General features: G+C 37.1%; 1 protein-coding gene across 2 annotated transcripts in view; it reads left to right on the forward strand.

Annotated features, from left to right (window-relative positions):
* Positions 1–8,233: 8,233 nt before the first annotated feature.
* GABRG2 (gamma-aminobutyric acid type A receptor subunit gamma2) overlaps positions 8,234–14,245 on the forward strand; it is a 72,357-nt gene continuing 66,345 nt past the window's right edge. For both annotated transcript variants that reach the window (XM_076350378.1, XM_076350379.1), the window contains exon 1: positions 8,234–9,050. In XM_076350378.1, coding sequence (XP_076206493.1) covers positions 8,944–9,050 — 107 coding nt within the window. In that variant the 5' untranslated portion in view covers positions 8,234–8,943. The remainder of the gene's footprint in view (positions 9,051–14,245) is intronic.

Below are 14,245 nucleotides of genomic sequence, written 5' to 3' on the forward strand. Positions count from 1 at the left end.
TAGCACCGATTTTTTCTGTTTTTTCTTCTTAAAAGGAGAGAATGGACTGCTTCCTTTCTGCAGGAAAAAACATTCTTTATGGCCTAGTACTTCCATTAATGTTTTGGAGGAAGATATCAAAAACCATTTGTAAAGATTATACAGAATGGACATAACATTCTCTTGGCAAGGCTGCCTGTAAGACTTTCACAGCATAGGCTGCACAGAACTCAGTACTCTGGATCTGTTCCTGATGTAGGCATTCCCGCTCCACTCAACCTGCACAAAAACATATTTGTGCCCAAATGTGTTCTTACACAAATGGCAGGAAGTTTTTCCTCACATTTACTTGGGGAGGAGACACTGCCTTGCTGATGGAAATAGACTTTGAATATTGCAGTCATAGGGAATAATGATACATCAAAATAGATCTTAAGATTATGTAAACTGTCTAAAGGAAATACCAAATCTGGCATGGAAATACAGAGCACCTTGCTCTGTGTTAGTGAACACAAAGTAAAATGTCAAACCTACATTGTATGTCAGATCAGATTTTCTATACAAAAGGGATGACAACCACAGAAAAAGTCATTAAGGCTGGGTCTGATAGAAAGAGTGGCATGCTCTAAATGTTTGCTATAATATGAACATTGGAGACCGGTGTCTTAAAATACTCACTGATGAACAAAGTCAGGTTTTGTATTGCTGAATCTCACCTTTTTACTTCTAGATCTCACTTTCCTAGTATGAGAGAAAATCAGAAACAGCAAAAATTTCTTTACTGAGAAAATAGTGATTATAGTTGTGAAAACTGACATTCTGAGGTTGAACAGTTTTCTGCCAAGTAGTGGCCTTTTCTTGTGTTAAGGAAAAAAAAAGGCTGCACCTCCTCGTGCAAAGTAAGACCTGAACTTAGATATGCATGATGTTATAGACAGCAATTAAATATGCTCTTAATTCTCATCAAAGTTTGTGAGACTTGAGCTTGGGCTTTATTCTAAGCATGCATTTCAAGCTGCTTCCTGTGGCCTCTTGTCAGGAATTTGCCGACTTTACTCTTCTGAAAAAGATATATATTTGTGGAAAAATTGATAAAATGCTCCTTTCTGAAAGAAGTAATCACTCTTAAGATAGCCAAGGTCTTTTCCTTGTGCGGAAACCAAGTATCTGGTGTTGATGTTGTTCTTGTTGCATTATAGATTGGGGAAAACTAATAAATGAATGAACCATGTTTTCCTGGTCTATGAGAATTTTCATTCTTCATGTGGGAATAAAAATAATATTGTAGCTATGCACAGTTTAAATGAACAGATTTAGCATCCTCAAGAGTGCTATTTTTTTTGTATGAGTAAATAAGAAAATTTCTTAAATTTTTAGTTTTCCAAAAGCATAAAAAACCACATTCTATAAAGAAAATTAAAAGATTGAACTGAACAACTAAAGAAAAAATGCAGGACTATTCCTCACTTTATCACTCCCCAATACCTTAATATAAAATAGAGTGATAGTGAATGCTTTTAATATAATGGCAAACTGGCCATTAGCAGTATGAAATAATTGAGTGTTGATAGCTCTCTGTTATATATGCAGTGCTTTAGAACATTAATAAATCATTTACAGAACACATTAATCCTGCCCATTGTGAGTGTACACAGATGAAAAGATATTTGTAAGCATATTGGTCCATCAAATGTGCTGTTTCTTAGACAATTTCAGGAGTACCTGTGTGGTTTCATTCCCATACACATACATTCAAGTACCACAACATAGTTATTAAAAAGTACCCTTTCAAAATTATTTCCTCAGATTTCTAATGTGTCTTTCCCTTTGGTATTCAGTGCTGCTTCTGTACACATTGTATTTCTTCCTCTCTCATTGCTAAATAAAGAATATATGCAGTTACAAGTTTACTTATGCCATGCAGGTACTGAAAGATAACTTCCAAAAGAAGCATGCAAGTATGTTGAATGACCACTGTTCATAATCATACTTGAAACAATTAAACTAAACTCATCCCGCTAAAAGTACATATTATGTGAATAGGGTTCCCTCAGTCCTCCATGCAAAGATTCTGGCATGATTCCAGAAGTGACAACAGCATTGCCTATCTGCTGTCCCTCACTCTTTACTCTCAGGAGTGAGAGGAGGACAACTCGAGCATTTTCCTTTCTCCTCCAGTTCGGTGCTTGACTACAGGAAGCACAGATTGCCTTCCTGGGATGGTTTCAAAAGTCATTGGTCTTAAACTTCGAGATTTAGCACAAGGCATGGGGAGAAAGCTATAGTTTGAACACAGGGTTTTGACCTAAGCTCTTTATACAGTATAAACACACTCAAAATACTGTGCGCAAGAAACCCTGCTAAAGACTAATATATAGGAATATATGTCAATATATGGTTCCTGAAAATCATGCTTTTTTGAAACTCTTGTGGAGCAGAGACTTCTCTTAGGCATTAATAAAACTGTTCAGAAAACAACCATAATTGTGCTCCTCAAAAAGTATCTTAGAACGGTGTTTTCTTCACATAAGAACTTAGCGCAATGGAACTGGGTCCTCTGGGTTATATTACAGGATAAGAAAGCTTTCTCAGGTCAGTGGCAGGGAGATGGGGAATGCAGTTTGCTGAAAAAGTTTTATGATGAGAGACTCTTAGATGTTTACAGCACAAAATAGCATTTGTTAAGTCTGTTGCTGGCAGGAGCTTGTAAATCTAAGTACAGTGAGAGAGCTCTTAGCCAAAAACTTGTTTTCTTTACTGTTTTAGCACAAGATCAAAGCATATAAACAAACACAGTATTTTGGGTTTGTGTTTTGGTTGTATTTAGGCTACCAGCATTTTTTCTTGTAAGTCGAATACTCAGAAAGTGATTGCTTGGAATAGAATCCTGATGAAACCGTTTAAATCTTTCTGAAAAAATGTTCACTTTGCATAAAACACTGAAATACCACTGTATCCATATTTTAGGGAAGAATTCCCATTTTTTTATTGCTAAACTCTAAAGTAATTATTTAAAAAATAATTTCCAAGCAGCACAAGATTTTGGCTTTTTTAAAAATGCAGTACGTTAAATCCTCTAAGAAGTTGGCTTCAGCTTGATGGCTTTCTTGACAGAATTATTATTTTTGCCTTTTAATCTTATTTTTTCTTTTATTCTGACAGCTCAAGTGAATCATCTTTATTCTAATAAATAGCACTGAAACAATGCTTAAATGATACTTTTTCAGTTCAGTAATAAAATCCATCTGGAGTTCTACTTTGCCAACCTAGAATATCCATATTCTACACAATGATATACAATTTGTCTGACTTCTTCATCCAATATTTACCAGGGAAAAGTAGCAGTGATATTCAATATTAAGAAGTTACTATTTTTAGTTACATGTCAATAAATAATTAGATTTCAGTTACATTTGCCAAAATAGACAGATCTGTGCTTGGATACATGATGCACTATAGTTTTGAGTTCACCTACTTAGTACTGATATGAATGTATAAATTCGTGCAGTTGCAATAACGTTCAGTTAGACTTGATTAAAAAACCTCTTTGAAAGGCCCAGATTTCCTGTCCATTAAGAAGTCAATAATCATCTCTAAACTATGACTTTAGTCTAGCACTAAAGAGTGTACTTTCTGTTCAGCCCACCTCCACACCACTCCTTCACAAAATACCTGTATTTTGTGCCTGTGAATTAAAAGAGAACTAGACGTCTAGGTCTTCTAAATGAAATGTCCACCCACAGCCCCTTGACTTGACAGTAAGTAGTCAGACCTGGCAGTTCCTGCTCTAGTACAGAATTTGCTTTATCAGTGAGATAATAAAATAATAAGCTAACAGGAAAACACACACAGTCTCCCATGCACAACCACAAACACGTGTACATTAATAAATGTACAAAAACATGAGCTACCTTTCTTTTAGGAGTTTTGCAAGATTCATTTTTAGTTGTTTCCATTTTTTAATATACATTTATACCCTTATTGATGAGCAGCAAATATTTTATATTGGATGCTATTTTCCTCAGGAATTTGTATTAATATATTTCCCCAGGGCTAGAATATGCTAGGAGGATCTTGGAGGAAACCAAAATGTTGTCAATGTTATTACTACTACTATAAAATATATATTTATATCTAGCTTTAAACAAGCTATTTTTTAAAATATGTGGTTTCATCCAGTTCAAAAGGCCTTTTTTTATAACTAGGATATTTTATTTCTGGATAAAAAGAATTTGAAACATTTAATGTATTTTTCTAAGCATCAAAACATTACTTGATATGTAATTAACAGTCTCCTAAATAATCACTAGACAATTTAGCTACCCAGATATTTCCTTCTTTTGCCTTTAAGAAACCATCCTTAACACGACCCATAAAAACCAGCTATCTCTTACCCAAATCTTATGCCATTTGAGCGATAGTGAAATTAGCATTTTATTTTTGGTTTCTGTCTAAAGCAACACAAGGAATTACAAGCTGAAACAGACAAAAATGTGATAAGAGAAAAAAAATAATTTTTAGTGGATAACTTGGCAAGATATTGACATTGACAGTGTCCTTTTTTAACTTTATCTATCTTTTATAATACTTTTATTTTTGCATTTCCTTTTTCACATATATCTTTTGTCTTCTTTGTTAATGTATGATGTAATATTTGATGCACAGGAAAAAATAATTTTAGAGTAAGGAAAAGCCATGTTTTCTTTGGGCTTAAAGATACAGACACCTAGGGAAATCAATGGAGGCTGAGAACCTCCTTGTAAATGGACTAGCTGTCTGCCAAAGTATAGTAAGATACTCTTGTGAATATTATTCTGGTCTGATATAGAATGCATGTTTTTGGAACAATCACTTCTGTGTTTAATTATTCTTCATAAGACATTTTTTCCATAAAAAAACTTTAAGTCACTTGTTGTGAAGATACCACATTTGTGCTCGGGGCAAAGTACTACGTGGGATTGGTTTATCACACAAAAGGTGTCAGGAAAACATTTCACACTAGGCAGTGTCCTCATGTAAATTTGGTCCTTTGTAATGATTTATTATGATGGAATTCTAAAACAGCACTGTCTGATCTGAGCTTGTGAGCATAAAAAGCAGAACCCTGTGCTTCAAAGACATGTGTTCAAGCAGAAAACAGCCTATTAGATTTTTGTTTTCTGTAGCAGTTATATCTGCTACAGATAAACAATTTTTTTCCCAGCGAAGGTTATTATCGTAACCAGAGATTATAATATTGAAATGCATTAAGCATAAAACCGGGTTTGCTTTCTCTTCCTTCAGGCCAAGGTTGCAAGAACTGCAAGGACAATTTTGTATTTGAAATTACTTACAACTAAAATTGCTATTGCTTGATTATTGGTGGATAGGTTTTATGTATCGTGGTCAAGTATTTTGATATCTAAATGAAGTTAGCTCTAATGTCCACTACCTAGGAACACTGAAAAACCTGACTTGGCCTTTGCGTGGTCCACTAACTGTATCAAAGTCTGAAGACCTTAATTCCCACTTACCTAAGTTGGTGCCTAAATGTCAACTGCACACATCTGAAAACAAAATTTAAGTAGATGCATCTGAGGTGAAAAACTGATCATAAAATGATGATGTAAGTTTTAATATGCAGAACAATTTACACAATCTTCTGTGTATGCTTGCCCATCAAAACCCAGTGATATCCAATTGTCCTGGTTTCAGCTGGGATAGTTAATTTTCTTCCTAGTAGCTGGTACAGTGCTGTGTTTTGGATTTAGTACGACAATAATGTTGATAACACACCGACGTTTTAGTTGTTGCTGAGCAGTGCTTACACTAAGTCAAGGACTTTTCAGCTTCTCATACTGCCCTGCCAGCGAGGAGACTGGAGGTGCACAAGAAGCTGGGAGGGGGCACAGCCAGGACAGCTGACCCAAACTGGCCAAAGGGATATTCCATATCATGGGACATCATGCTGAACAAAAAACTGGGGATGTTGGCTGGGGAGCATGGCTGCTGCTCGGGAACTGCCTGGGCATCGGTCAGCAGGTGGTGAGCAATTGCATTATGCATCACTTGTTTTGTATATTCCTTTATCATTATTATTACTTTCCCTTCCTTTTCTGTCCTATTAAACTGTCTTTATCTCAGCCCACGAGTTTTACCTTTTTTCCGATTCTCTCCCCCATCCCACTGAGGGGGAGGGAGTGAGCAAACAGCTGTGTGTTGTTTAGCTGCCTGCCGGGTTAAACCACAACACCAATTAACAATGTGAATAGAAGGTACAGCTAAAAAAATACCTACAGGAATAATATTATCAATGGCCTATATCTCTGTACGTCTTAATGAACTCTAAGGAGTCAAGGATTAGTGTTACAGTATCTAACTCCTTTTGACATACCCTCTATGTGATGGGAAGCCTGGAAAAAAACTCTTAAGATTTGACACCAGCAGGTTTTTCTTCTGTTGCAGAACCCTTGCCTGTCTCAACAAGAATAATGAGCTGAATCTCTGGAGTGAAACTGCATAACAATTTTGTAGGAAATCCAGGAACTATTTTCAGACAAGAAAGATGTGAAACACTTTGCTATGGGACAAATTTCAGTAGATAAAATGCAGTGTAAAGGCTGATATTCCCTATATTACAGCAGACATAGTTGTTGTAGCTAAGACAATAACTATTTGCACAGTTCAAATTCTTAGCTATCAACAATTTTGATTCCCTCATCAAAATATACACAGCATTGTTAACCTTCAAAGGAATGTTTTGATAACTGATGAGAGATTACAGCAATAATATCACAAAAGTGTCATGTTCACAGGAAATGAAATGAACCATGAACAAATGTTGATATTTGAATATGCATACATACATATATATACACACTGAGAGAGAGAGAGATACAGGGAGAGCATTTGGAATATTTTATAGCTTTTTATCTCTGAAGTGGCTGTATTTCACAAGTTGGTGAAGTGACTTAATTAAGAATATGACCATTGACTGGAAATATTAAGAACCAGGTTCATAACTTCTTTCTTTGTTTTTTGCTGGGATAGAGTTAGCTTTCTTCACAGCAGCTAGTATGGGGATATGGTTTGGATTTGTGCTGGAAACAGTGTTGATAACACAGGGATGTCTTCGTTACTGCTGAGCAGTGCTTATACAGAGTCGAGGCCTTTTCTGCCTCTCACCCCACCCCACCAGCGAGTAGGCTGGGGGGGCACAAGAAGCTGGGAGGGGACACAGCCAGGACAGCTGACCCCAACTGACCAAAGGGATATCCCACACCATATGGCGTCATGCTCAGTGTATAAAGCTGGAGGAAGAAGAAGGAAGGGGGGGACATTCAGAGTGATGGTGTTTGTCTTCCCAAGTCACCGTAGTGCGTGCTGGAGCCCTGCTTTCCTGGAGATGGCTGAACACCTGCCTGCCGATGGGAAGGAGTGAATGAATTCCTTGGTTTGCTTTGCTTACGTGCGCGGCTTTTGCTTTACCTGTTAAACTGCCTTTATCTCAACCCACGAGTTTTCTCATTTTTGCCCTTCCAATTCTCTCCCCCGCCCCACTGCGGGGGAGTGAGCAAGCGGCTGTGTGGGGCTTAGTTGCTGGCTGGAGTTAAACCACGACAGTCACACTGATAAAAATATAGTGACAGTGTTAGATATGGGCTCAAATTATCACAGAACTATCCAAGGGCCAAGATGTATTTCATTCAACTAATAACATTGATCTATCACTTATTGCTGTAGTTAAATATGTCGTGTTTGGAAATGAAGAAAATTAGCTTGATGGCTGGATCTATGTTTTTGGGGAATCTGGGACAGCAGCTATGGTAACTATCTATTTTTGATGGATAAATTTCGTTCTGCATTTGGACAATGGGAATTACCAGATTGGCCTGGGTATTGGCAGAGACTGAGGTGCTCTTATTTTGGGAAATCATGAGATTCCCTGAATTTTTTACTTCACTAGTAGCTGCTAAATTGCATTTTTGGACAATGGAACTTGACATTCTGGTTCCAAAATTTGGCAAGGTCCAGCTTTTATAGCAATCTAGTGTTTCCCCTCTGGCCAGGAAGCATTTCCTGTGTCTGTGTAGCCTGGTTTTATTAGGGGGAGGGGAGATAAAAAGCTTGCATATTCCCCCTAATCCTATCACATACTAAATCACCTCATTCATACTGACTCCACCAATGCTGCTTTCCCCATTTCCTGAGTTACTTAGCAACAACCATCCCTCCCTTTTCCACTCCCCCATCCATCCTTTCATTTTTTTTTCCCTTTGCAATCACGATTTCCAGGCTGTTTAGAAAAATGAGGATGCTCAACAGCATAGGGCAAGGTTTTCCTTCCAATCTCCCTTTTTATGCCTGCCAAATCCTTCTCGCCTCCAAAATGAAAATCCAGGCTGCCTGCATATGTGTAATCAAAGGTTAAAAAGCACCCCGGCTGACACCACGCATGTGTTAATCTGTGCTGCAGCAGAGTGCATCATTTCCACTTTGACCTCAGAGTTAATCTGCATTCAGGCAGAAGCTGCATTGCTTTATTCTTTCTTTTCTTTTTTTTCTCTCATTTACTCTTTCTATTGCTTTATCAGATTTTGTTGCATGTGTGTGAGTGGTTCTGTAAATATGTGCATGTGTATGTGTTTCTTCTTTCCTTGACTGTTTTTATTCTGTGAGTGTCTGTGGTTTTGGGTTTTTTTTTTTCTTTTCTCCCAATTATATTATTCCCCTAGATTTGGAAGCTGCTGCCTGCTGCCTGAGCTGACGTTTTCTGATTATATCTGCAAAGGGCTTGTGCAGATCTAATTTCTGTCCCCCTGCATATTAATTCCCGCAGCTGGGCGCAATGTATCATCCCACTGACGGGACCTGGTAGGGAGGGGGGGAGAACCACTACCAAAAAAAAATTAAAGAAGGGGACGGACCCATCTGCAACCAAGACGAAAGGGGAAAAAAACTGGGGGGGGGGGGGGAGAAAAAGAGATGATTCCTCCAAATCCAACAAGGCTGGAGAGCACTGCATTCTTGATTCCTGCATTTTCTCTCAAAATGATGGTGTGGGCACTTCTGTTCCTCTCTCTCATCCAGTGGTAAGATGCGCTTTCTGATTCTGTTGGGGGGGGGGGGGGGGGGGAGAGGGAGGGCTGGGGGTTGAGGAATCTGTTTGCAAATTTGCAGAGCTGTGGCGAGAATGCCGGAGGTTTGCATAGTGGCATTACATTCATCTATCTCCTAGCAGCTGAGATATTACAATGTTTTATTTCTCTTACAATTGTCACTCTGAAATGGACAGGGAGGGTGAGCAGCGGGTGTGTATGATGGTAGTACATGCTGGGTGTTTCATAGAATTTGATGCCGTATCAATGAAGCCTTTTATCTCTGAATTATTGTTTGCTACAGTGCATGGAGTTATAATACAGCTGTGTTTTGTGGGCAGAATGTCAGTGCATTCATGCTTGTTTTCACATAAGCGGCCACATCATGGCTGTGCCTGGGCTATGGGCTCCGAAGCGCCGTCCGTTTGTTCCATCTGTAAGGAGCCGGTGCAAGGATTTAGGACCAAGGACAGAGATGCAGATCTCTGCACAGCCCTCCCAAGGCAGCCAGCAAGGTGCTGCCTGCATTTCCCGGTTACTGAAATGCTTTTAATGCTGATGGAACAAGCAATGGGATGTAATAGTGTTCACTATATCATATGAGATGAATGTTTACAATAGCATTTATCCCCCCACACTGACACATGTACTGTTTGAAGACAACCTGTGCATGCTGCGTATGTGTATTGTACACATAATTGTAAAGAGGTAAAAACCTTAACAGCAGAGGAAGAAGGAGTTTTTATGTGGATGAGTAGAAAGTGGAGGGGGGGAGTGAGTATTGCTGCAGTGCCAAGCATTACGCTGAACCAGACATTCTTGCAAAAATTTGTGGACTGTGCATTTAACAGGTTAGATGAGAAAGTAGCACTGCATTGCAAAGTACCTGGCCTTTCAAGTGGTAATAGACTTTTCCTCACAGCTGCATAAGCCATGTTGTCATTGATACATTAGAGAAGTTAGTGCCCACTCTCTTTTCTACTATTAATGCTGTATTCATACAGGCTCCTCATTCAAATTTACCTTCTTTCTTCTCCGCTCCTTTTACCTGGACACTACCATACTAAAAAGTGGGTTCTTTCTGTTTGCTTGTTTGTTTGTTTGTTTAAGAAAAATCAGACTTTGTAGCAGCAGTGGTAGGATTTTAGTTCTAAGCAAAATAAAAGGCCAAAATTATTGGCCAGGGAAATTAAAAGTTGCTGGGTTTTAGAGTAACTTTCTTCACACCAAAAGGACTTTGTGAAGAATTCCTGTGAAAAGAAACTTAAAATGGTTGAAAATGGAGTAGAAAGTGAAATAAAACTTGGTGAGCCTACCATGAGGGATACTTTGTTATTGGGAGTAAGACAGGTGTAAGGTAACTCTGATTCTTACAGAATCATTTATGATTACTATGTAAATACAGCAATGGAAAATGAGCTTTTTACGAGATTTCATGAACACAGGGTCTCAGATTATTTTGACATAAAACTTCCACTAAAATAATCTCAGATATTTATTTTAACACACTTCCTTCTTTTAATTTATCTTTCAGAATAACATAGCCTGAGAGGAATGTTGCCAAAATTATTTCATGAGCTTTAAAAGAAACTCTTCATAATGCAAATTGAAGTTTTATCTCAGCAAAACATTGTTTTCTGTTCATAGCCATCTGATAGCCAAGATGGTTTCCTCTGACAGCTTCCTGACCTCATAATTTTAAAGAATAAATAATAGACAGATAAACAATATTAAAAAGCTACAAGTAAAGAGGAAAATTATCCTTAGTGCTTTATGAAAATTTTTTAAATGAGTCAACATGCAAATATGATTTTAATTCTAATAATCAGGACATTTTTCTCCTTCTGTTGTGGACGAAACCTTACTATGACATTTGGAAACTCATGGACCAAGACAGAGTTACAAAAGTTGAACTTAGATACCGTTTATTTATATCCAGGATGAAAGGTTTTCTTTGTTAAAAACTCATCGAACACTTCAGAAGGAGGGAAATATCATTGTATTATGTGTTGCTTGTCTTGGGCACTGAAATTCTTAAAGGCCAATGCAACTGAACACTAACATATGTGCTCCATGTTATGCATGTGAGTAAATGTGTTGACATCAATCAGAATACACACAAAAGTTTAAGTATTTGCAAAATCTGATCAAAGTAACTGAACACATAAAAATTGATTATCAATATTGTGCAGAAGTTTTTCCACTATTAATACAAAGAAATACTACATAGAGAAATTATTTGTTGCACAATTGATGATATTTAGAAGATTAGAGAAAGAAGAGGAAAGCTAAGGCATCATTGAGGCATTAATGGAAGTAGCTAAAATTCTGGCATTGACTTCAGCAAACCATGATTTGAATGAATTCAGAACAAATGTCATATTACAGCACCGCAGTATTTTACCTCTACAATCATTTTATGTATTGGTTTTATTATATGCATAGAGTACATCTTTACAATTGTGCACACTAAAGTTTTAGGAAGTGCTTTCTTCCAATTTTTTTCTTGACCCTCGTAACTGTACTGCAAACTTCTTGCATAAAGTTCCCCCATCATCTTATCACTCAGACTAATGTAACAGCACTGTGTAGTCCATCATATTGACTGAAGCTGTGTTTCAGTGAAAATGAGTCAAACCAAACTCCAAATTTCTGGTAATTGTGCATCAAAATCTTGGGGTTTAGAAATGCTTTGCAAATGTAAATACAATAGTTTAGTATTTGCACACCTCAATATGGGGTTTAATTAGAACTAATTATTTGATTACACTTATTGAACATGTAATAGGTAAATAACACGTTACATGTAATAGAGCTCACTCACCAGCAAAGTTTCAAATAGGTTTAAAGCTATACTCTGCACACTATTTACATATAGGTTTTATTAGTTAATTTTACATAGTCTTTAGCTTTTCCAAATTGTCAGCAAAAATCACATGAACACAGTGTAAAGTAATGTCCAGATGTGAAACGTTGGACATTAGCTACTTTTATTTTTGCATTCATTAGTGCCCAAGTAGTGGCATGGCAATGTTTCTATGCTGCAGCTAGATACCTAAAACTGAAAACTGTCAAGACTGAGCAGAAAAAAGCATAAATAAAGCAATCATTTTAGCAACAAAATAGCTTGGTGTATATGTGAATATTTGTATTTTTACTAGTAAATTACCGAACATGGGAGTAAATAAAATCGTTTTATTCTTGTAAAGCACTAGCAGTGTCAGCTGGGTTCTTGCACTCTGTGATAAGTGATATAATAACAATGATTAAAAGGGGCATGCAATATCCCTGAGCTGAACAGTCATTTAGAATTACTGTAAAGGTTGCTAACATCGGTTTGGTATTAATCGTGCAGCTGTAGTTATTCGTACACTAACTTCTAATACTTTCACACAGTGTACAGCACTAATATTAAGTCAGAGGTCCCGCTGAAGTCACTTAGAGCATTATTGGAATAAGATGTTGCTCAGCAAGAGATAATTTCTCAACTAACAAGGAGTGGTCCCTTTTAAAGAAGTATCATGACGGAAGATGTGAATCTAGGTGCTGTTAAATGATTACTTTATCCTTGTCTTTGCTACTATGAAGTTGAATATTTAGTGCTGACTGGCCTATATACTACAGTGTTTGTTTCAGCAGAGCTGTGGCTGTATGGACACAGGACCTGCACTCTACATGAACATTTCAGGGGTAGCAAGGAGGGTGAGACTGTCTTTGAGGTTTTCATAGCCATGCTGCATTCCTGACTGCTATCAGCTGTAATGCTGGGATACAAACTTGGAACAATTATTATTGTAATAAAAAGACTATCAAAACCACTGATCTAAAGTAGATTTGAACAATTAAGTAAAATTCTCACTATCTCATTATTAATAACTTGATGGGGCAAAAAAGGTTACAGACACTTTCCCTGCTTGCAAGTATATAATGATTTGGAAATGTGGATTAAGCCCTTTAACTAACTTCTGCTTTAGTGATTATATCACCTAACCATAACCTGCATGTCACAATTTGTGTATTCCAAAATATTCTAATGAATATGCAAAGTAATGTTAGAAAGTCTTTCAGAAAGTTTGAATCCTTGAAAATCTGAGAAGTGAAACTTGTTAATAAAAAACTGTAAGAACTAACTACAGTAAAAACAGCTTAGGAAATGAATCTACTCTTTTAATGTAGTATTTCCTGTATGATTCATATTATATGCCTTCTTCATGGCCATCCAAATCATGCTTTTGGGTCTTAAGTTTAAACTGTTCTTGATTAGTGCTGATCTGGAAAAAAATATCTTGTTGATTTGGATTGTGATCGCATTGTTTTCCTCTTTATGTTACATTTGCTCTGTTGGCATATGTCAAGAAATTCTCTAACAGTTGCACAAAAAATTTAAAAGGGAAGAAGACTCTGATAGGAGTGAACAGATGAAGGGAAAAGAAGCAAATGTCTGGACAAAGGAAATTCAGTCCAAGTCTCAGTCCCGGTACAATTAAATTCTTATATAATTAAGCAATGACCACCACTTTCTCCAACAAAGATCTGAATTGTGAATTGAAAGCATGAATTATTAAAGGATTAGACACAGGTGAGCAATAACAGATTCACATGTTTATAGGAAGGTTGTTTTTTTTTTTCATATTGTACCTCTTATGCCTGCTTAGAGTATATCTGTACTGATCAGTACCGTACCTTGTAGAGATACATTCAAGTAAGCTCCAAAGCAGAGGCAGTTTTAAGGTCAATACCTCTGATTGGCACTGTCCTGGAATGTGGAGATGCACTAGCTCATTTAAAGCTAGCTCAGTACCCTGTAGCCTTTCCCTTGTTACGTTCAGCTGCTCTAGCTATAAAAGTTCTATACATTCCTAGATACAAAGATTCTATTAGGGTGATCATTTGATTTTTTTTTAAACATTCAGCAGAATAACTAGAGTGTATTGTAGTTCTCCGCTTCATTGGTACAGTCTGAACTGCTGCTTTACAAACTATTGTACCTGCAGCCCCACTCACAGTCTTATACAGAAAAAGAAGTAGATGATGTGAGAATGGCAGTGAAGACTACAATGCTAGTTGGGGGCTTGCTTAATATGAATTTGGGCTTAGAAAATATACACATAAAAAAATGATAGACATAGGGATGTTAGAACCGAAGGGTTTTTTTCATTTTCATGCTTCATAGCCTATCTAGTGTCGTA

Source organism: Aptenodytes patagonicus, chromosome 12, assembly GCF_965638725.1.
Source record: "Aptenodytes patagonicus chromosome 12, bAptPat1.pri.cur, whole genome shotgun sequence".
Taxonomy (NCBI): Eukaryota; Metazoa; Chordata; class Aves; order Sphenisciformes; family Spheniscidae; genus Aptenodytes; species Aptenodytes patagonicus.